This window comes from Mirounga angustirostris, unplaced genomic scaffold (assembly GCF_029215605.1).
Source record: "Mirounga angustirostris isolate CCGP_5_RB_7025 unplaced genomic scaffold, mMirAng1.0.hap1 SCAF_8, whole genome shotgun sequence".
Classification (NCBI taxonomy): domain Eukaryota; kingdom Metazoa; phylum Chordata; class Mammalia; order Carnivora; family Phocidae; genus Mirounga; species Mirounga angustirostris.
This window is the reverse complement of record NW_026991716.1, coordinates 34,868,009-34,892,344: the sequence shown is the minus strand read 5'-3', so window position 1 is coordinate 34,892,344 and position 24,336 is coordinate 34,868,009. Positions and strand designations below refer to the sequence as shown.

Genomic DNA, 24,336 nt, shown 5'->3' with positions numbered 1-24,336 from the left:
GCCTGACATGGGGCTCAATCTCACGACCCTGAGATCATGACCTGAGCCAAAATCAAGAGTCAGACACTTAACCAACTGAGCCACTCAGGCACCCCTAAAAATTTTTTTTAAACCCACATTTTTGAAGAAATATGCAGTGATGAATTACTTACCCCCTTTCCCTAAGAACCTAATTATAGCTCACACTTTCCCCTATTTAAATGACATAGACAAGATGTATATGTACTGTGAGAATTCAGCATTTATTTATAGTCTATAAACTTGCTTAGTTCTCTTATTATTGTGTGTTTTTTAGTATATGTTTTATAATAATTCTGATAATTTTTTTTAGAGCTTACTATGTGCTTTGAAACATCATCTCATTTAATCCTTCCAACAAGAAAAACACCCATGTCTAGGTATTGCCCTCTTGGAGAGACTGAAGTTCAGAGAAGATGACTTCCCCAAAGTGATTCGCCTGGTTAGAGGTGTAGCCACTATTTGAACTCTGACTCTGAAGCTCAAGCTCTTCACATCTACTTTATGCTGCCTCCTGTCTCTCCATGGAGAGTGTCAGTTAGAACGTTGGCACCTAGAGGACAGGCTCCAGATCTGTGAAGCAAGCTTTGCATAGAGGACTTCAGAGTTCCAGAAACAACTGACACTTAATAAATCTAGTGTGGGAGAGTGGAGAGGGTTTAATTATAACCATAATACTGATTTTGAATGACAGGCTGAATTTTCATTTTTAAAAATGCTCAGGTGAAGTGCAAATATACCTTCTTTTACACATGTTACTGTTTTTTTAGCTAGATGATGATCAAGCTAGATTAACTGCTTCAGCATGTCTGTGTATGGTCCATGTCCAGCAGCTCTGCTGTATTGGAATGCGTCTTCTGTTCTTTTATCAGATATCTGGTCTGTCTGCTTTGCTTTTATATGTTGCCCTCAGTCCAAATGGCAGATACATGTCATCTTCTATGCCAGTTTTGTCCAGTAGATATTAAATTAAGCTACTAATTGAACTCAGAGCTGATTTGTTTGTCCTAGTACATTTTTTTTTCTAGTATTACCAACTTTTTCTTAGTAGCATTACTCTTAGGCACTCTGTGGCTTTGGTGGTGTCATTAAATGTAAACTGTGGGTGGTATCTTAATCCTCATAGACATTTCACATCTTCTATCTCCACAGACTTGTCTCTGCCATTTTTAAATGAAATGCACATAGTAGAATCAAATAGAATGCTAGAATTTTGTCTTTTTGCCTACAATATAGAATAATTTACCAAGTAACCATTGCCCTTGCTTTTTCTGTTTTTAATTGTAGTCCCAGAAGAAAATATTGCAACCATGAAGTATGGAGCCCAGGTTGTGAAAGGGGAGCTGAAGTCCGCCTTGTTAGATGGCGATACTCAAAATTACGATTTGGATCATGGATTTTCTAGGCACCCAATTGATGATGACTGCCGTTCTGGCATTGAGATTAAGCTAGGTCAGCCATCTATCATCAATCACATACGGATACTCCTGTGGGACCGAGATAGCCGGTGAGTGATTAGCATGACTTGGACAGAAAATGACATTATGTTTGATTGAGTCAGCCTAATTTTGGTTTTACAAATTTGGTGGTTTATTTCCTTGGGATTGTTTCACTATTTCTCTTGAAGTTTAGTTCTGGGGGAAGAGTTAAAGGCTATATTCCTTTTAAAGAAATGTTTTTTGCTTTTTTTCTGCTTATAAAAGTAATGAATATGTGTTTATCATGGAAAACATAGAAAATACAGAAAAGCACCAAGAAGAAAGTAGAAATTGTTAGTAATCTCACTGGCCATTAATAATCTTTGTATATATCAATATCAAGTATATATGTCTAACTAGTATATCTCTATATAACTTTGTATATATTTAACTAGTCACACACACATACACATACACAAAACAGAAACCTGTAAAACCACACATAGTTTTACAAAATAAAAATGAAATGTGTAAAGGTTAACTTCACTTTGTAATTAATACACTGTGAACATTCTACTCTTTAAAATAGTCCTCTAAAATACTACTGTTAATGGTTGTTTGGTATTCCACCTTCTGGGTTACCATTATTTATTTACTTGATTCTTTACTTTTGAATATTATAACTTTTTAAATGCATTTTATACTATGATTGAAGAAAAAAATTGTCTTTTAGTGTGTGGATAAATCATCATCCTCACAACAAAGGAAGTTTGTGAAAAATATTTGGTGGGCTCCAGCCTTGAAACTACCCAGTTTTGTAGCAGCTTCAAGATTCTGCCTTCCCTGATGCACCTCTGACACTTTCACCCACCGTAGTTTCTGGGTTTCATCCGTGATGCTCAGAAGTACCAGAGCAGCTGGGTGACCAAGAACTGTCTCTCTCATCACTGCCCATCATTAACCTGAACCCTACATACACAGAAAGTGGTATAGAGTCTCTTAGGCCCCACTCAGGCCTCTTTGAGTCTGCTCATGGAGGACATAGTAGTAATGGTGATGATACCTTTGCATGGTGATTCATTTCTCTTGGCACCACAGGCCACCACTTGGGCCTTTGAGGCCATTTGAACCAAGTATGAGGGAAACTTCACAAAGTGGGAGTCGGCATTTCCCATAGAGATGAGTGTTCGAGGTGCCCAGGTTATCTTTATCTGTTTCTCCTTTATTAAGAATATATTTCCTAGGGGCACCTGGGTGGCTCGGTCGGTTAAGCGTCTGCCTTCGGCTCAGGTCATGATCCCAGGTTCCTGGGATCGAGCCCTATGTCGGGCTCCCTGCTCAGCGGGGAGTCTGCTTCTCCCTCTCCCTCTGCCTCTCTTCCCGGTTTGTGCTCTCTCAAATAAATAAATAAAATCTTAGGAAAAAAAAAAAATGTATTTCCTGATATGTTTCTTGTTGGATATAATATGAAGTTTAGTTGGCAAAATGGAGCTAATTCACATATCATTTCCAAAAGTCTCTGGATTAATAACAGTGTAACAATAATACTTATATAGCACTTTCATTACTTTTATGTGGTGGGTTCTGTTCTCAAAGCTTTACATATATTCACTCATTTAATTAATACTGAAATTAGCATAAAGATAATAAAAGAAAAGGTTAGTATGTTTGAGACTGAAAGTAGTTATCATTTCCATGATGTTAAATACTTACAGGCCACTTTGTTTTAGTGCGTGCATTACATTCATAGGGGACTTAACTTGACCACGTAGCAATTCTTTTCTCACAGAAGTTATCATTCTAAGCAAAGGTGAAAAATTCGGAATCTTAAGCCCAAAATATTCTGACATGTGTTGTAAAATTATATCCTGCATTACTGATAACCCAGAGAGGTTCAATAAAAGGTTATAACCAGTTTGAGACTGAGCGATAAAATGAATGGGAGTGAGGGGACAGCAGAAAATGACGGGATGACACAAAATAAGCTGACCTTTTCTGGTCACAACTGTTGGTTGCAGGCTGACATTTATGGTCACCTAAATCTTCTAAGATTGTTCCTGTTGATATTACAGTACAAGTAATAACTGCATCTCAAATTTAAATTTGGCTTATGACAGGGGAATATAGATTTGTTCAGTATGGGACCAGCATCTAATGGTCCAGGGTAGCTGACTAGGGGAGGATGATAGGCTATTTTCATTACTGCCAGATTATTAGCTGCCAAATTCTATGTTGTACCCAAAAGAAACACGCATTATCTCTTCACCCATGTCATTTATTTTTCTTCAGGCTGCATATTTGTGTGGGATGGTGGGAGACTGGGAGAGAGCAGGAGATAAGCTGGCCTTTCCGGGGAACCATTCTGAGTTGGCTGTCCTGAGAGAACAGGGCTGAGCACCCAGACTAGGGAAGGTAGAATAAGTCACACCTCAGACTTCTCAATTTTCTGTCCTCTCTCTGTCATGGCTTGAATCTGCTAGTACAGCAGAAGCAAGGCATCCTGGCTCTGTTTGAAAAGGAACAAATATCTTGCATGTCGGATATGTGCCAAACAGGGTGCTAGGCCCTGAATAGATGAAGATAACTATGGCATGCTCCTTGTTCTTAAGCAGCTTGTGATCTAATAAGGCATACAAACATGCAGAGAGGTCATTTCAGTACATTGTGGGGCATGCTGTGATAGCAGGATCTATACAGATTTTATTAGTATCAGCATTTGATTGTTATGCAGAAAGTGCTGATAATAATTTGATTGCTATGGAGAAAATGTAATTAGCGAACAGTGTAGTTTTTTGTATCTTTTAACATTTTATTAAAGTATAACTTGGTTTTGTTATTTTAATATGGTGCTTTTTTCTCTGTTTTTCCTTTTGATTCATAGGTCTTATTCATACTTCATTGAAGTATCAATGGATGAACTTGATTGGATCAGAGTGATTGATCATTCACAGTATCTGTGTCGTTCTTGGCAAAAGTTGTATTTTCCAGCCCGTGTCTGCAGGTTAGTTCTCCTGGCTAATTAATGATTTTGATGTTTATTTAAGGAGATGTGAACCTTGAGAAACGGGCTACATTTTTTTTGTCTCAAAGAAGAAGACTTTTTCAGGATATCAGCTACCAGATGCATGCATCCCAACTAAAAAACTTAGGGAAAATATGGAAAATGAAGCATCTTAATTCTAGAGTATACTGTGGAACTGTTTATCCACAGTGTTTTGTGCCATACTTATGCAGAAGACATGCAGTGAACAAGAAGGGACAGAGAACACAGGAGAAGTGGAGATGCTCTTTAAGCTCCATGCTAGACACTGGAAGCAGAGTGATTGTTAGGGGCTGCGTTCTTCCCACAAAAGCCACGGGAGATATTTCTGGAGGCTTCCCCAGTAGTCCTCAGGGCCAGGAGGAGATTTTTGGATGTTAGTGTGCACGTTCTGAATATCTGTGTTCTTTTCCTAGGTCAGTGCTTATCAGCAGAGTTTGACAGAACAAGTGTGTCTAGTGGGTTGGGTTTGGAGCAGGGGAGGTTGAGCTGGTGGGGCTCCAGGCTCACAGCCTCCCTTCAGCCAGAGCACTTTAGCTTTTATTGTTTTTATGCATTGTAGCCCCATGGAAGGTTGTTTTTAAAAAGTGTTGATGAGCTACTGTTCTGATATTTCATACTGTTCCTTTAGGTTTAAGCCATCTTTTAAACTTTCTGAAATTCTATAAAACTCGTACAATTAATGAATTTGAGAGTTGGGAAAGGTAGACAGAGGCCCCCGAAATTCTGCTGTTTTTTTTTTTTTTTCTGTTGTAATTTTCCCCTTGGAAATTGCCCTCAGGTATTCCTTACCTTAAAGTCAAAAGATCAAAGGCAGAAAATGATTGGTTCATTTAGTCCGGTGTGGCAAGAGGTGAAGGAAAGGTGTATGGTGGGTGTAAACCAGGGACAATGTGGATCTGGCCTCTTACCCCCTTCTGTCCCCACCCTCATCCATAACCCCAGCTGACCTCCCACTGTGGCTGATTTGGAACAGGTGGGGATGCCCCATAGCACTTACTCTCTCGGTCAGAAGACACCCTTATACCTAGTAAACTTATGATCTAACAGCATCAGGCTGAATTCTTACCTCCACCAAAGGAACTCCATAAAACCTTTCAGCGTTCTGGTACAATAAAGAATGTTGCCTACATTTTTTTTTTATTATTATTATTATGGGTATGACTGGACACAATATTGTTACCCAGGGATCCTCTTGTGTGAAAATGAAGCAAATCAATTTCATTTCCCCAAAGAGAGACTGAAGTGTTGCAGGTCTGGCAGTTGCTCTTTTATCAGAGGAGTTTTGAATGGATTAAAATGAGAGGGACAAGAAATTGAGTGAAGGTTTTGTATCTCAGAGCTGCCTAGGGATATTTTGAGAGTGACAGGGGGGCCCCAACTTGGAGGAGGAGATTGAGTCTGCATTGACTCAGGTTATTATGGTTGTATTGGATTAAAAAATAAGCAGCATAGCAACCAAAGCATCTGATGTGGACTGAAGGACTGTGTGTTTGCATTTAATTTGAAACAAGAGGAACATGACTCCCAGAACAAATCATCATGAATAGAATACTAGCCATGACAGAGTCTGTGAGCTCTACCCACTTGAAAACTCCTGCCGCACGGAGAGGGAGATGTGTGCCCTCGGTCATGATCTCTGGCTTTTACAAAATATACTTCCCCTTCCTTATTAATGGGCATTATTTATTTATACTCCCATTTGTTATTTTGTTTCTTCTGTGTGGCCTTGCTTTTGTTGATGTAACTTTTATGGGTTACAGAGATTGGCTGTGCTCATAATGCTGGTTTTTATCTTGGTACAGCCAGTCCCCAACTGTGGTCAAGAAGAATTGAGCAAAGGTGATGCTAGAGATAGTGACAACAGGAAAAGGAAAGAGTCTTGATATCCATATTACTTAAGAAATAAAATTGAAAAGATTTATAACCATATTAACATATATTACTACATTCCTTTATAAACTCTGCCTTTTGTAATAGGTTGGGATTTGGGTAATATTTAAAAATGAACCTAAGAAAAGTCTCCGTTGATTATCCAAGGGTGTCTTATACTTGGTGTTTCTTTTCTTTTCTTTTCGTAAGATTGATTGATTGATTGATTGATTAGCGAGAGAGAGAGAGAGAGAGAGAGAGAGAGATCGGGGGGAGGGGCAAAGGGAGAGGGAGAGAAAGTCTCAAGCCGACTCCGTGCTGAGCACAAAGCCCAATACAAGGCTGGATCCCATGACCCTGAGATCATGACCTGAGCCGAAACCAGGAGTTGGTCACCCAACTGACCACCCAGGAGCCCCTATACTTGGTGTTTCTTATCTTCACAATCATTTATTGACTATCTAAATAATGTTCTAAATACACATTTTCCAGGGACTTCACCGGGCACATATAAATTCTTTCACTTTGCCTTATTTAGTTAAGTTGCACATTTGTATGCCACCTTTGTTTTTCAGTATCCTTTGAGTATTTGTCTTGCCTCTGATACTAAAATTAAAACTTCTTGGAAGTAAGGAGTATGGATTGTGATCTTTTAGTATTCTTGCGTGATACTCAGGCTATGATCTAGTATGCAGTAAGTACTCTAAATGTTAGCACAGGTTTCATGGGGTCAAGGCACTAACTGTATAATGAGGAGAGATGGATTCAGCATTAATATGTATATATATTCATTGGTACTTTTTATCCATGTATTTGTTAAAATGTGTATCACTGCTAGAAAGGTCTCGGTACGTGGTTTACAAATGTAACTTTCTATATTTTCATGAGGAAACTGAATTTTGATGTTAATCCTGAAAGATATGAGTATCATGTATTGAGGAAAGATTACATCAAATATATTCACAAAAGAAGAGAGACACTGTGAGTTGGGGAGTGTGAGATTACCTACCTCTCTCTGAGTCTTGGCTGGATTGCATGTAAATTAGCACTGTGTAGTAAAAAAAACAAAAACAAACAAAAAAACATGGGCTATGGAGTTAGATAGAACTCTTCTCACTCTCTGATTTCATCAAATCCTGGCCTGGTGATCTTAGTAAAGTTGTGCCTCTCCAAGCCCTTGCTTCTATACCAGTAAAAAACAGGAATAACAACACCATTTATGAGTCTGCTGTGGAGGGTTTAGATGACATAGCATGTGTGCAAACATGGACTACAGGGCCTGGCCCAAAGTAGAGGCTCAGTCACTAGTGGCTTTTGTTTGTTTGTTTGTTTTTATTATTTTAAAATTGTTTTTATTTTTTTTTTCCCTAAATTTTGAGACTCTCAACTGGTGTTTGACCTTCAGAGAAAAAGAGCCATTTTTGCCATCCTCTCTGGCCGTGGTGGTACTCACTGTGAGGAAATTGTTCCTGACCTCAGGAGCCTAGTCTCCCCGACACGTTTCCAGATTGCCAGTCCATACACAGCAGTCCAAAACATGCCTTAAACGGTTTGCTCCATCTTTATAACCTGCCCAGTGGTGTGTTCCCAACAGTTTTAATGTATTTTCATTTTGGTAAAGCATTTTTTTTTATTGTAGCAAAATATATATGGCATACAGTTTGCCATTTATATATCTGTGGGATGCAATTCAGTCCGCTCTTCACCTCACTAAGTAGTGGACATTATCTAGTGGCAATAGATAGGATAACGTCAGGCTTCAAAGCCAGAGTGATTGCTCCAACTGTAATGGTGAACAGACAGAAATGATCTGCTCTGTCCTCCTGGGTCCTGTTTAGGAATGCGTTGTAGGTTAAGTGGGGACTGCTCTGTGTGGCCAAAAGCCTAGACTAATAACTCCCCCCGCTCAGCTCCTTCCTGGGGATGAAGAAAAGGGACTTGTCCATGTTATTAGTATGGTCTTTCATATGCTCTCAGAACCGTGTTCTGTCTCACCAGCTTTCTCTTTCTCAGGAAAAGACCATTTCTGCTTCAGCTTTACATTGTCTTCTTGGCTATGTAGGAAGCTCTCTTCAAGCCCTTCCACGGCTTTCCTGGATGCCAGAGCCCAGGGCTGAACAAAAAATACTAATAAGGAGTGGCAAATATGGAGTGCCCTGAGGTGTATTAAAACACTTTCTGGCTGTTTCTCAACAGGGTGCTGGTAATTTGGCAGCCATATAATGTTGCCGAAATAGGAGAAGACTTGAAAACGTGGGTGTGAGAGGTAGAGGTGGATTTCAGAGCCTGCAGGTGGCTGGTAGCTGGAATCACAAAAGTATTTCTGGGGCAAAACCCAGGAGTTGAGGGAAGGAATAGCACCCGAAAGCGCAGCCTGTTGAGAGAGGGAAGAAAAGAGTAGACAGCAAACGCCTTTGCTGCAGGGGCTGGGCAGAGACAGGAGAGCAGACTCCGAAGGGGCAGTTACTAAAGAGAGGCCAGAGAAGGCCCTGGAGGGATGGCCACAGTTCAAGCAAGACCGGGCTTCTGCCTTTCATTTTGTTTTTAAGTACCACAATGGAAATGTCTTGTTCATGACATTATTATCAAATTATAATGTAGGACATATTTTAAATATCAGTAAAGCTTGTCCTCTGGTAAAGTTGTATCCAGTTTCTACCAATAGCACATGAAAATGCTCTGTCTCTGAGCCCTTAACCACTGCAGGCTTGTCAACACTGCCAATGTGAGCTATGATTTGTTAAAAAAAAAAAAAAATCTTAATTTAGATTTCTTTTATCATCAGTGAGGTACAGTATTATTTAATAATGGCCATTTGTTCTTTCTCATTTATGAAAAGCCTATTTTTATCTTCTGCATATTTTTATTCTGAGGCAGTTATCTTTTTCTGTCTTATCAGAACTTTATTTTGATATACTGATATATATATATACCATCTTTTTGCCTGTCATGTATTGTGCAACTTGTTTTTAGTTTTTACTGTTTTACTGGTACTTTTTGCCATATAGAATTTTACTTTTTGAAAAATGTAGTCCAGTCTCTTAATTTTTTTTTTTTTTTGATCTCTGGTGGTTTGCAATCATGTTTAGAAAGGTGTTTCTCACCCCAACATTAAAGAATGTTATATTTTTATAAGTTTTTTCTACTATTTGTTATTTTCATCTTTATATCTAGATGTTTAATTCAGCCAGAACATTTTTTGTGTGTGTTTTTAGATAAGGATAGTCAGTTGATGAGGACTATTTAATAATTGTTACTTACCACAGGAATGTGAATAGTCATATTTATCATACGCTAAATTCTAGCATATACTCTACTCTGTTTAACTGATTTCTTTGCCTATAGCTGAAAGTGTTTTAATTATTGTAGTTTCCCTTCCCTCCTTTTTCTCTTTTCTTAGAATGAGATATTATAATGTGCCAAATGTGTCATGGAGAAAAGGAAGGGTGTTATAGAGCATCTGCCAGCCTGTCTTCTGGTCTCAGTGGTCGCATTAGAGGCCATAAATGATGATAAACATCTCACTAGCATGGTTCTACTCTCACGTACAACAAGAAATTTAGGCATGCTTCACCAGCTAAGGAAATAGATTTTTCTTCATTTATTCATCTGTTGTTCATTCATTCATCACTTACTCATTCCAAAATAAGTTCCTACTTTGTGCTATGCTGTACTTGATACCCAGGACACAACACCTGAAGAAGACTAACATGGTTTCTGCTGTCATGGAATCTGGGAGGAACCAATCTCAACAAGTAAGAAGAACATATCAAATCGTTTTAAGTGTTGTAAAGATGGTACTGTGATAGGGACTGGGTTCAGGGGAAGGCATGTGTGGGTGTTGGGGGGAGATATTTGCAATAGGTGGTCCGGGAAGGCCCGAGAGGGGAGATGGTATTTTTGACTGAGGTGAAAGGAGTGATATTTTCTGGTCATTGTTTTAGATATTTAGCCTTTTTTCGGTGTACATTGACTGTTAATCAGGAGTAACGGGTCTACTGTAAGAGGCCTCATTAGATGAATACTAAAACTGTACTGTGTTTTGGTATAGGGCACTTTAATCTCTTTTATTGCTACCATACATTCCAGGTCCATCCTCATCCCTGCCATCATTAGAGCAGTATAATTTTTTTTTACCCATCTTCATTAGATTATAGTACCTACACAGTGCTGTAGATCTACAGGACATAAAACAAATGAGAAAATAAACACTGCTTTTTATGGAAGCATTCTTTCCCAACCGTATTCACATTGTACAAAAGCTGTGTGTCTTTCTTTTCTCTCTTGATCTCCCCTGCCCCCATAACTGGGCATTGATATATTTATTTACTTTTAAAGGAAGGCACTTTTACATTATTCATTGGTTGACCAGGATGCTTTACAATTGTAGCTAGAATTATGCTGAGTCTTTACTTTCTTTATGTGATTGTCGTCTTCAGAATTCAAGAAATGCCTTATTCAGATATAAAGGAAAAAGGAATAGTTTCACTTTTAAAAAGTAATCATTTTCATTCATACTTAGTTTGAATTGTACCCCTACCTACAACTTTGATCTCATAATTGAACTAGCATAGAACAACCCTGCATTCAGAGGAACATTTTCTTCTTAAGACTGCAAAGCAAAATGTAGCCACATGGTGTCACTAAATCATAACAGTTTTACTTGTGGCCAAAGAGAGGTTGAAATTGCCTTTTTTTCTTTTTTAATCAAACGGTATTTATATATAAGTTGTTCTGAAGTCTGTGATTTGTGAAGTAACGCGTGAAACTGTTTGTACCATTTAAGTCTTTCAGCTCATGTGAAGCATTAATTACATCCGAAGTCCGTAGATATACATGCAGGTACTAGCCGGCTCTTGACTCCTCATCTACAAAGTGTAGCACATATGTGGGCCTCTGTAGTACAATTATTCAGTTTCATACAAATAAGGTTTTTTTTTTTTTAAATCTTCCTTTGGAATTTTGAAATAAATAGAAGAGGAACTCAAAGGAGATCGAGCCATTAAATATTTATAAGGAATCAGGGAGCAGAAGAAAGGATGAGGAAAAGACAAGATTACAGGAGCTCAGGAGTGACAGGAAGGGGACAGTCTAACATTGAGCATCGTCTCTGGCCAGACACATCATTACTTTGTGTGATCCTCACAATAGCTCCACGAGAGAAATGCCACTAACCACCTAATTTTACAAACAAGGAAATTGAGCCTTAGAGAAGCTAAATTTGCAGGTCCCTCGGAGCGCACAGTTAACATCACAGTCCTACATTGCCTCTGCAGGATATGAGGTAAAGAATCAGCTCTGGTGTAGCCGAGGAGGAGACATGCAGCCCTGAAGGACCTCTTGCTGCCTCTTGGGCAGCAACAGTTTCCAGGAATGCCGGGAGAGAGGGCCCCGAGTGGCCCCAGCCTGCTCTGCTAGCCCTGGGCACAGCCGCCCCGACTACGAGGCTACTGGCCCTGTGGATGAGGATGATGAGGATGCTGAACAATTGGGGATGTTTTCACTTTTAAAATGCTCCAAAGGGAGTGTAGCAATCCTTTATCTAGGTATGTTTTGTCAGTTTGTCAATAGAGCTTTGAATTTTCCAGCCCTTTAGTTCCTAATAAGATCATTTTAGACTTTATTATTACATAGTGAGCCTGATGTTCTTACCTCCTGATTTGTTTTGCTTCCACTGTATTTAGAAATATACTTACATATTATGGAGCCTCTTCACGAGATCTCTTCACATCCTGAATTGCTGTTTTTCTTTTTTAAGGTTTAGAAATTCTCTATTTATTTTCACCTACAATCCTCTTATTAGGCCAAAAGAAAAAAAAAAAAAAAACCCCGCTGTGTTTTATATTCAGTAAGACCTTTGAGACACGGCTGCTTGTGCTTAAGTTATTCAATTGCATCCAGGCTTTTTTGTTTCATTTTGTTTAAAGGGTAATAACAGACCGAACTTTTGTGTGTGCAATGGAGGAGTTGGAATATGAGAAAACAGAACAGGGTTGTCCTTTTCCTTTGCATTTTATTTTATAATTTTAGAATGTAAATTAGTGTCTTTTAATAAGCCTATTGTATGAGATGATGTTAATAACACTAATGACCTGTTATTATTGCCACAAACAGCCGTTGTCTGTTTTTCATTCTGGAAGGGCAAGAACTATATTTGGTGGTGCTGATAGTTGCTTCCTAAGCAGTTAGGCCCAGGATCAAGTTCAGACAGCAGCTCTCTGGTTGAGCGTCAGAATCTTTTTTCTCATGCTTTCACTCTCCTCAGCACTACTCTGTTACTTACAGCATTTATTCATGTGGACATTCATTCAACAAACATGCACTGAACACCTGCTGTATTGTAGGCACTTAGGTTAGCTGTCAGGCATAAAAGGATGAACAGGACACAGTCTGCTCTCCTTCTAAGGATTGCTAAAGTAAAGTATCAATAAGTGTAATAATAAAGGAGTATATAGCTTATGCAGGAACATAGCTGTGGGGGTTCCTACAGAAGAGAGGGTTTGAACTCAGTCGTAAAGGACCAAGGGATTGAGCAGGCAAACAAAAGGAGGAAGGATGTCCTGTGTATGCAGGACACTTGCCAAAGGCAGAATCTGCACTGGATTTGGCCAGACCTGAACTCTTTTCTCAAAACTCTCCCATCAGGCGCCTGGGTGGCTCAGTCGTTAAGCGTCTGCCTTCGGCTCAGGTCATGATCTCGGGGTCCTGGGATCGAGCCCCACATTGGGCTCCCTGCTCCACGGGAAGCCTGCTTCTCCCTCTCCCCTCCCCCTGCTTGTGTCTCTCTCTGTCAAATAAATAAATAAAATCTTAAAAAAAAAAAAAAAACCTCTCCCATCATTGGGTCCTTCTGCTTCCCTAACTTCATCCTTGGTTCTTATTAAAAATGCCTTATTTTGGGCGCTTGGGTGGCTCAGATGGTTAAGCGTCTGCCTTCGGCTCAGGTCATGATCTCAGGGTCCTGGGATCGAGTCCCGCATCGGGCTCCCTGCTCCTTGGGAGCCTGCTTCTCCCTCTGCCTCTCTCTCTCTGTCTCTAATGAATAAATAAATAAAATCTTAAAAAAAAAAAAAAAGCCTTATTTTGTCTCACCAAAGTCGTCTATTTACCACTTACCTTCCCATACCTCCCTAAGCTCTGAGACATGTACATGAATAACAATCCTTCTCTCTTTATGTGACCTTGTAGAATTGTTTCAGGGATCTGGGACTTGGTTTTATTTAAAGTTATTTTTTTTTAAAGATTTTATTTATTTATTTGAGAGAGAGAATGAGAGAGAGCACATGATAGGGGGAGGGTCAGAGGGAGAAGCAGACTCTGCTGAGCAGGGAGCCCGATGCGGGACTCGATCCAGGGACTCCAGGATCATGACCTGAGCCGAAGACAGTCGCTTAACCAACTGAGCCACCCAGGCGCCCCTAAAGTTATTTTTTTTTTAAACTTCTTTCAACAGGATTAAAAGACTCCATGGGGAGAACTGTAAATTAGGTTAATTTTCACAAATAATATTCAGAGAATAGTAAAAATTCCCAAGAAGCAGAGAAAACGGACCTGTTCTGGAGCCAGGATTTAAGTCAATGTGTCTTTCGCTTAGAAAAATAATGCATTTCCATAGGTACTTCATTGTTGAGTACATGCCACCAGTAAAGAAAATGACATTAGTGTATCAGTTTTCCTCCTTGAGATCTCTTTTTGGAACTGTTTTGGTACTACATTTATTTATGGAACTTAGGAAATCCTGAGCAAGGAAGCCAGGGTCTGAGCTACTGGGCATGGGACTGTGGGTCTGTCAAGTAGAAAGCGAGGGAGAAATAGAATACAGGGCCATCTGGGACTCTGGGCTCCTTAATATGAGTAAGGGGCCTCCATCATAGGTGAGCTATGGAACTGGGAACCGGAACCCAGGCATCAACGGAAATGGTGAGAAAAGTTTTCAGGACCTCCCACACAGTTTCCAGAGTGAATCAGAAAATGCTTTCAATGGAGTCAAGCTTCACTGACTTTGCTTTTTGAAAGATCAAGAAGAGGGAAGGACAGCTAGATCTCAGATCTTGGAGGTCAGAAAAAAGAACTTAGACACAGATTTATTTGTGAATTACATAGTCATTTCTGATCCTGTTTACTTTGGAAATGGTAATCTAAAGAAGATATTGGTTAAGTAGTTAATAATTTCTCAGTGGAGAGTTAGGCCTATGTATATTAACATTTCACCCCACACGGCCTAGCAGAGATTGCTCTGACCTTTTAGCATTTATAGCTTAAATCACCCAATTTGGCCATTAATTACATAATATATCTTGTATGCCTCTCTAATTATCTTGTTGTCTCCGGACCTCACTGTATATTCCTTTGGTAGTAGTTGCTCATCAGGTATGTTGGTGAATCTCTTTAGCCCTCTAACATTTCTGAATGAAGGTGCCTGAATAATAATCTATTTTTCTGAAAAATCCTTTTAACATTGCTGGTTTTTTGCCAGTGTTAGAAGGAGATACCAGGAAATAAGATTTTGTAATATTTCTTTCCACAGAAAATATGCTCATAGAGGACTGTATGTACAAGTCCCATGGTTAATAAAACCATCAGAGCTTTCTCAGTGATCATAATAAATGGTATAAGTTCCCTAGATCAGGGTGCTTTCTGTGGATACAAGGTTGGCTCAGGGGAGAGCGGACCAGAAGTGAAACCAGATTGCTTGTCTGCTGCCAGAAATTCTGGGCAGCATGCCAAACTTGGTTCACCTTCTAAAAATTCATCTCCCAATATGAAAATAGAGGGCTCGATCCCTGCAAGGAATGGTGGTAGCATGAACACTTGGACTTCCTTCAGCCCAGGGGACTTGATCGATGTGAGGAAAGGTGGGGGAACCGATCGGTGTGGCCTGGCAGCTTTGATCCCATTTATGAGTGTAATATTTTCTTTAGCAGTCTTACTTCATTATGTTTCAAATTATAATTTCATAAGTTGATCATTGTTCTTCCAAATAATGTGGGTCATATATACACATGAATATGTTCTGCCTGATAGGAAGCTGTAGGTTTAATTTCTAATAGTCCTAGAAATTCTGTGCACATTATGAAGCTATTAGGATGTAACAGCTGTTTTAGTTCTTTCACCCTGCAAAAGAAATGTGATGCAGACTAAAATAATCAGTAATTATGTATTTTGAAAGGTAAAGCTCCGGTTATAGAAAGAGCTAATTTACACATTAGATAGTGATAAAACTACAGTATGCTATGAGTTTCAAAGTTAGCATTATCTCTTGCCTAAGACTATGAAAGAGAATCTGTGCCAAAAGACATTTTTCCCTCTTTGAAATCCTCTTTTGCATTGCCTATTGTAATTTTGAAGTTGCAAATCAACAGTAATGAAGAACTGCTTGATATTTTTCTAAAGAAAAAAATTAGAAGGAATGTGAGAGGGAGTAGGATTTAGAAGGATTTTATTTTATTTCTGTTGATCAGTGCCTGCCATCTGCCTTCCATTTAATGTTGTAGAAGCATGCATGCGTTTCTCAGTTCTGAACAGATGATGTGCATGGTTTGTTGAGATATATGTGTATTCTGGATGTGTGTGTGTATATATATACCTACAGTGCTTAAAATCACACTTAAAGTGTAAAACAGATAATGAGTCTCCATTTTAGGCTGATTTGCATATTCGGCTCTTGTACACAAAACAAAAGACTACAATGACACTGATTTTCTTTTCTACTTTAGAATCAGCACTAACCAGCTGTCAACAAATATTTTGATTAAACATTTTCCTTTATTGGGGAACTTTGGGGCACATTCTTTGTATAAACATATTGTTTTCTTTGATTTCAAGGGACATATTTTCAGTATGATTCATGGATGCAGCACACCGGTAAGCTGTCATGCACAAAAATATATTTTTCTCTGTAAACTTCCTTTTTACCATTGATTTCTCTAGGGCAAAAATGTGGCTCAAAACAGAATATTCCAACTCAGGATATTTGCCTGAAATAAAGGTGGAAAATAAATGCATAAGCCTGCTTTAAGTAAACTGAAAAATTTACGGCGTAGATTCCCTAAACTGGACTTTTCCAAGAGATTTTTAAAGACTCTAATACATTTCAAATATGATTTGAGGATAGACATTTTAATAGTTTGACAAATATCCATTTAGTCTTCTGTGTTTAATCATACATAAGCATGTTATTTATAAAAGTTGTATTATGGAGTATATACTATTTTGAAACCTTGCACATATATATTTATATTCACTGTGGCTGTTGTTCCATGTCAGTCCATAAACATTTGCTTTATCCCTTTTAATAGCACAATATTCTGAATTTGCTGTTGTTTACCTAACAATCCCCTACTGAGGGACTTGGGATGTTTTTAGTTTTACTATTATAGAACACTCTAGTCTTTGGATACTTATCTGATTATCTCTTCATATGGGCAGAGTCAAAGGATATGATCATCTTAAAATGCAAAACATATTGGTAAATGCCATCCAAAAGCATTATACCAGTTTATTCCTACCAGGAGTATATGATAGGACCTATTTCTCCATATCCTCATCAACAATGAGCATTATCATTGTTTTTAATCTTTTGTCAAGCTGATAAGCAAACTGGTTTCTCATTTGTTTTATTTTGCAGATTTTTTATTGTCTGTAAAGTTAATTGTGCATCTGTTTGTTGATAAGCATCTGTATTTTCATCGAGAAGATGAAATTTGAGTCGGCCTAAAAGAATGGGTTGAGTTTCGATTGGGTAATTTTAGAGGGCTTTTTCTGTGATGTCATCTAGGAAAGTGATTCTCAACTGGGGGTGATTTTGCCCCCCCCCAGGGGACATTTGGCAACGTCCAGGGACATTTTTGGCAGTCACAATTGAGGGGCAGGGTGCTACTGGCATCTAGGGAGTAGAAGGGATGCTGCTAAATATCCTACAAAGTACAGGACAGCCTCCTATCGCAAAGAGTTATCCAACCCACATTGTCAACAGTGCCAAGGATCAGAAACCCTGACTTAGGAAAAGGTTGTGATAATTCCATATGTGAAGGGGGCTTGAATTAGGGTGTCTTTGGTTAAAATAGAGAAAGAGAATAGCTCTGAAAGACATTCAAAGGAAAAACAAGTCAAACTCAATGACTGGTTGACTATGGAATATTAATGACAAAAAGTTGAGGCAAAGAGAGCTTCCAAGTTTGGAACCTAGGTGGCCAGGAGATGGCATGATATTGGTGGACAGGAGTTGTGAGGGAGCCAGTTTGAGCTACTTGCAGAATTAGTACTTAGGAAACAAATGGTGACACTCAGCTATTTCATCTGCTTTGCTTTTTTTTTGCTTTTTTTAAATTATGTTAATTACCATACATTACATCATTAGTTTTGACGTAGCGTTCCATGATTCATTGTTTGCGTATAACACCCAGTGCTCCATGCAGAACATGCCCTCTTTAATACCCATCACTAGGCTAACCCATCCCCCCACCCCCTCCCCTCTAGAACCCTCAGTTTGTTTCTCAGAGTCCATAGTCTCTCATGGTTCGTCTCCTATTCCGATTTCCCCCCCTTCATTTTTCCCTTCCTACTATCTTCTTTTTTTTTTAATATATAATGTATTATTTGTTTCAGAGGTACAGATCTGTGATTCAACAGTCTTACAAAATTCACAGCGCTCACCATAGCACATACCCTCCCCAATGTCTATCACCCAGCCAGCCCATCCCTCCCACCCCCCACCACTCCAACAACCCTCAGTGTGTTTCCTGAGATTAAGAATTCCTCATATCAGTGAGGTCATATGATACACATCTTTCTCTGATTGACTTATTTTGCTCAGCATAATACCCTCCAGTTCCATCCACGTCATTGCAAATGGCAAGATTTCATTCCTTTTGATGGCTGCATAATATTCCATTTTATATATATACCACATCTTCTTTATCCATTCATCTGTCGATGGACATCCTGGCTCTTTCCATAGTTTGGCTATTGTGGACTTGCTGCTATAAACATTGGGGTGCATGTACCCCTTCGGATCCTTACATTTGTATCTTTGGGGTAGATACCCAGTAGTGCAATTGCTGGGTCATACAGTAGCTCTATTTTCAACTTTTTGAGGAACCTCCATACTGTTTTCCAGAGTGGCTGCACCAGCTTGCATTCCCACCAACAGTGTAGGAGGGTTCCCCTTTCTCCGCATCCCCACCAACATCTGTTGTTTCCTGACTTGTTAATTTTAGTCATTCTGACTGGTGTGAGGTGGTATCTCATTGAGGTTTTGATTTGGATTTCCCTGATGCCGAGCGATGTTGATTACTTTTTCATGTGTCTGTTGGCCATTTGGATGTCTTCTTTGCATAAATGTCTGTTCATGTCTTCTGCCCATTTCTTGATTGGATTCTTTGTTCTTTGGGTGTTGAGTTTGATAAGTTCTTTATAGATTTTGGATACTAGCCCTTTATCTGATATGTCATTTGTAAATATCTTCTCCCATTCTGTTGGTTGTCTTTTGGTTTTGTTGACTGTTTCTTTTGCTGTGCAAAAGCTTTTTATCTTGATGAAGTCCCAATAGTTCATTTTTGCTCATGCTTCCCTTGCCTTTGGCAATGTTTCTAGGAAGAAGTTGCTGTGGCTGAGGTCAAAGAGGTTGCTGCCTGTGTTCTCCTTTGGATTTTGATGGACTCCTGTCTCACATTTAGGTATTTCAACCATTTGGAGTCTATTTTTGTGTGTGGCATAAGGAAATGGTCCAGTTTCATTCTTCTGCATGTGGCTGTCCAATTTTCCCAACACGATTTGTTGAAGAGACTGTCTTTTTTCCATTGGACATTCTTTCCTGCTTTGTCGAAGATTAGTTGACCATAGAGTTGAGGGTCCATTTCTGGGCTCTCTATTCTGTTCCATTGATCTATGTGTCTGTTTTTGTGCCAGTACCATACTGTCTTGATGATTACACCTTTGTAATAGAGCTTGAAGTCCGGAATTGTGATGCCAGCAGCTTTGCTTTTCTTTTTCAACATTCCTCTGGCTATTTGGGGTCTTTTCTGGTTCCATACAAATTTTAGGATTATTTGTTCCATTTCTTTGAAAAAAGTGGATGGTCTTTTGATAGGGACTGCATAGAATGTGTAGATTGCTCTAGGTAGCACTGACATCTTCACCATATTTGTTCTTCCAATCCATGAGGATGGAACGTTTTTCCATTTCTTTGTGTCTTCCTCAATTTGTTTCATGAGTATTTTATAGTTTTCTGAGTACAGATCTTTTGCCTCTTTGGTTAGATTTATTCCTAGGTATCTTATGGTTTTGGGTGCAATTGTAAATGGGATCCACTCCTTAATTTCTCTTTCTTCTGTCATGTTGTTGGTGTATAGGAATGCCACTGATTTCTGTGCATTGATTTTATATCCTGCCACTTTACTGAATTCCTGTATGAGTTCTAGCAGTTTTGGGGTGGAGTCTTTTGGGTTTTCCACATAAAGTATCATATCATCTGCAAAGAGTGAGAGTTTGACTTCTTTGCTGATTTGGATACCTTTGATTTCTTTTTGTTGTCTGATTGCTGTGGCTAGGACTTCTTTTTTTTTTTAAGATTTTATTTATTTATTCATGAGAGACAGAGAGAGGGAGAGAGAGAGAAGCAGAGGAAGAAGCAGGCTCCCAAGGAGCAGGGAGCCCAATGCGGGACTCGATGCCAGGACCCTGGGATCATGACCTGAGCCGAAGGCAGACGCTTAACCATCTGAGCCACTCAGGCGCCCTGTGGCTAGGACTTCTAATACTGTGTTGAATAGCAGTGGTGATAATGGACATCCCTGCCGCGTTCCTGACCTTAGGGGGAAAGCTCTCAGTTTTTCCCCATGGAGAATGATACTCGCTGTGGGTTTTTCATAGATGACTTTTATGATATTGAGGTATGTACCCTCTATCCCTATACTCTGAAGAGTTTTGATCAAGAAACGATGCTGTACTTTGTCAAATGCTTTTTCTGCATCTGTTGAGGGGATCATATGGTTCTTGTTCTTTCTTTTATTAATGTATTGTATCACATTGATTGATTTGTGGATGTTGAACCAACCTTGCAGCCCAGGGATAAATCCCACTTGGTGGTGGTGAATAATCCTCTTAAGGTACTGTTGGATCCTATTGGCTAGTATTTTGGTGAGAATTTTTGCATCCATGTTCATCAAGGATATTGGTCTGTAATTCTCCTTTTTGATGGGGTCTTTGTCTGGTTTGGGGATCAAGATAATGGTGGCCTCATAAAACGAGTTTGGAAGTTTTCCTTCCATTTCTATTTTTTGGAACAGTTTCAGAAGAATAGGTACTAATTCTTCTTGAAATGTTTGGTAGAATTCCCCTGGGAAGCCATCTGGCCCTGGGCTTTTGTTTGTTGGAAGATTTTTGATGACTGCTTCAATTTCCTTAGTGGTTATAGGTCTGTTCAGGTTTTCTATTCCTTCCTGGTTCAGTTGTGGTAGTTGATACATCTCTAGGAATGCATCCATTTCTTCCAGATTATCTAATTTGCTGGCATACAGTTGCTCATAATATGTTCTTATAATTGTTTGTATTTCTTTGGTGTTGGTTGTGATCTCTCCTCTTTCATTCATGATTTTGTTTATTTGGGTCATTTCTCTTTTCTTTTTGATAAGTCTGGCCAGGCGTTTATCAATCTTGTTAATTCTTTCAAAGAACCAGCTCCTAGTATCGTTGATCTGTTCTACTGTTCTTTTAGTTTCTATTTCATTGATTTCTGCTCTGATCTTTATTATTTCTCTTCTCCTGCTGGGTTTAGGCTTTATTTGCTGTTCTTTCTCCAGCTCCTTTAGGTGTAGGGTTAGGGTGGGTATTTGAGACCTTTCTTGTTTCCTGAGAAAGGCTTGTATTGCTATATACTTTCCTCTTAGAACTGCCTTTGCTGCATCCCAAAGATTCTGTTGCTTTGGGATGGAATGTTCTGAATATATCTGTGAAGTCCATTTGGTCCAGTGTGTCATTTAAAGTCTTTATTTCCTTGTTGATCTTTTGCTTAGATGATCTGTCCATTTCAGTGAGGGGGGTATTAAAGTCCCCCACTATTATTGTATTGTTGTCAATGTATTTCTTTGCTTTTGTTATTAATTGGCTTATATAATTGGCTGCTCCCATGTTAGGGGCATAGATATTTATAACTGTTAGATCTTCTTGTTGGATAGACCCTCTAAGTATGATATAGTGTCCTTCCTCATCTCTTATTATAGTCTTTGGTTTAAAATCTAATTTGTCTGATATAAGGATTGCCACCCCAGCTTTCTTTTGGTGTCCATGAGCATGGTAAATGGTTTTCCACCCCCTCACTTTCAATCTGGGGTGTCTTTGGGTCTAAAATGAGTCTCTTGCAGACAGCATATCAATGGGTCTTGTTTTTTTATCCAATCTGATAGCCCGTGTCTTTTGATTGGGACATTTAGCCATTTACATTCAGGGTAACTATTGAAAGATATGAATTCAGTGCCATTGTATTGCCTGTAAGGTGACTGTTACTGTATAGTGTCTGTGTTCCTTCTGGTCTATGATACTTTTAGGCTCTCTCTTTGCTTAGAGGACCCCTTTCAATATTTCTTGTAAGGATGGTTTCGTGTTTGCAAATTCCTTTAGTTTTTGTTTGTCCTGGAAGCTTTTTATCTCTCCTTCAATTTTCAATGACAGCCTAGCTGGATATAGTATTCTTGGCTGTATATTTTTCTCATTTAGTACCCTGAATCTATCATACCCAACTGGTATGATAGATTTCTGGCCTGCCAGGTCTCTGTGGATAGGTCTGTTGCCAATCTAATGTTTCTACCATTCTAGGTTACAGATCTCTTGTCCTGATCTGCTTTCAGGATTTTCTCTTTGTCTCTGAGACTTGTAAGTTTTACTATTAGATGTCAGGGTGTTGACGTATTTTTATTGATTTTGATGGGGGTTCTCTGTGCCTCCTGGATTTTGATGCCCATTTCCTTCCTCAAATTAGGGAAGTTCTCTGCTATAATTTGCTCCAGTATACCTTCTGCCCCTCCCTCTCTTTCTTCTTCTTCTGGGATTCCAATTATTCTAATATTGTTTCGTCTTATGGTATCACTTATCTCTCTAATTCTGCCCTCATGATCCAGTAGTTATTTATCTCTCTTTTTCTCAGCTTCTTTGTTTTCCATCATTTGGTCTTCTATATCACTAATTCTCTCTTCTGCCTCATTTATCCTAGCAGTTAGAGCTTCCATTTTGGATTGCCCCTCATTAATAGCCTTTTTGATTTTTGACTTGGTTAGATTTTAGTTATTTTATTTCTCCAGAAAGGGTTTCTCTAATATCTTCCATGCTTTTCAAGCCCAGCTAGTATCTTCAAAATCGTCATTCTGAATTCTAGTTCCAACATCTTATTAATGTCCATATTGATTAGGTCCCTGGCAGTTAGTACTGCCTCTTGTTCTTTTTTTTGAGGTGATTTTTTTCCATCTTGTCATTTTGTCCAGAGGAGAATGGATGAATGAGAGAAGAAAATGCTAACAGGGTAACAACGACCCCAGAAAAATATACACTAAACAAATCAGAAGAGACCTGAAACTGGGGGAAAAGAAAGGGAAAGAAAGAAAAAAGAGAAAAAATAGAAAAAGATAAAGATAAAAACAAAGAAACAAAAAACAGAATATGATCAAATATGATCAGGCTGGTGCATAGATCAGTGCCACACTCTAGATTTTGGGCATATTTTGGTCTGTTAGAAGAAAGTGCCTCCCAAAATTTTAAAGAAAGAAAAACTTATATATGTACAAAAATAAGGGTAAATACGATGAAGGGATGGAATATGACTGTAAACATGAAAATTATAAAAGATTTTATACAAGGAATCGATAAGTTGGTTGAAAAAAGAAATAAGAGGATTTCAAAAAAAAAAGGGAGTGAATGTGATCAGGCAGGAGACTAGAACAAAGCCATACTCTAGAGATTTAGGGTATATTTTGATCTGTTAGAAGAAACTGTATCCCAAAATTTTAAGGAGAGACCAACTTATATATATATATATATACACCAAAAATAAGGTTAACTACTCTGAAGGGATAGAATATGACTCTAAAAATGAAAAATAAAAAAGATTTTTTTAAAAAGGGATTGATAAGATGTTGGTTGAAAAAGGGAAAAAGAAAAATAAAAAAAGTTAAAAAAAAATAAACTTTGAAAGACTGAAGAATCATGGGGAAAAAGCCATGAATTCTATGTGCAGTATTCCCCCAGCTCTGGAGTTCTGCTGTTCTCATTGATCGGTAAACTTGGTCTTGGCTGGCTGTTCTTGCTGATCTTCTGGGGCAGGGGCCTGTTGCCGTGGTTCCCAAATGTCGTTGCCAGAGGCGGAATTGCCCCGCCCTTGCCGGTCCGGGCTAAGTAATCTACTCGGGTTTGCTCTCAGGAGCTTTTGTTCCCTGCAGGCTTTCGGTACAGCTTTGGAGGACGAGAGTGAAAATGGCGGCCTCCCACCTCTGCCCCGGAGGAGCTGAGAACTCGGGGCCCCACTACTCAGTGAGGCCCCCAGAGAAAAGCAGTCAGTCACTCCCATCTCCCCGTTCTCTGGCTGTACTCTGTGCTCACCCGGCTTGTGACCGAGTGTTTCTATCTCTGGCACCCGACCCCATTTGGAGTCTCCAAACCCAGCAGATCCCTGTGGTGCGCTCCCATGCCGCTCCCCCCGGGGGAGGAAGGAGAGTCTCCGCAGATCTGCCGCTTGTTGGGTCCCTGCTGGAAGAGCGGTGGCCCAACTGTGCCGCGGATCACGGTTTATGGCAACCCTGAGCTGAGAGCCCGCACCTCAGCTCCGTCTCTGCAGCCGGCTTCCCCGCTCCGATACCTGGGAGCTCTGCCACACTCAGGCACCCCTGGTCTTTCTGTGACCCCGAGGGTCCTGAGACCACAGTGTCCCACGAGGGTTCCACCCCCTGCTTAGCCACTAGAGCGACGTCCCTCAGTGGAGCAGACTTCTGAAAGTTTCAATTT

General features: G+C 39.4%; 1 protein-coding gene across 7 annotated transcripts in view; it reads left to right on the top strand.

Annotated features, from left to right (window-relative positions):
• Positions 1–24,336, top strand: part of BTBD9 (BTB domain containing 9) — a 428,070-nt gene that overhangs the window by 52,971 nt on the left and 350,763 nt on the right. For all 7 annotated transcript variants that reach the window (XR_010413617.1, XM_064597561.1, XM_045866823.3 and 4 more), the window contains exons 5-6: positions 1,306–1,525; positions 4,318–4,437. Coding sequence is in view for 6 of the 7 variants with exons in the window: in XM_064597561.1 (XP_064453631.1) it covers positions 1,306–1,525; positions 4,318–4,437 (340 nt within the window). In the remaining variant the exon portion in view is untranslated. The remainder of the gene's footprint in view (positions 1–1,305; positions 1,526–4,317; positions 4,438–24,336) is intronic.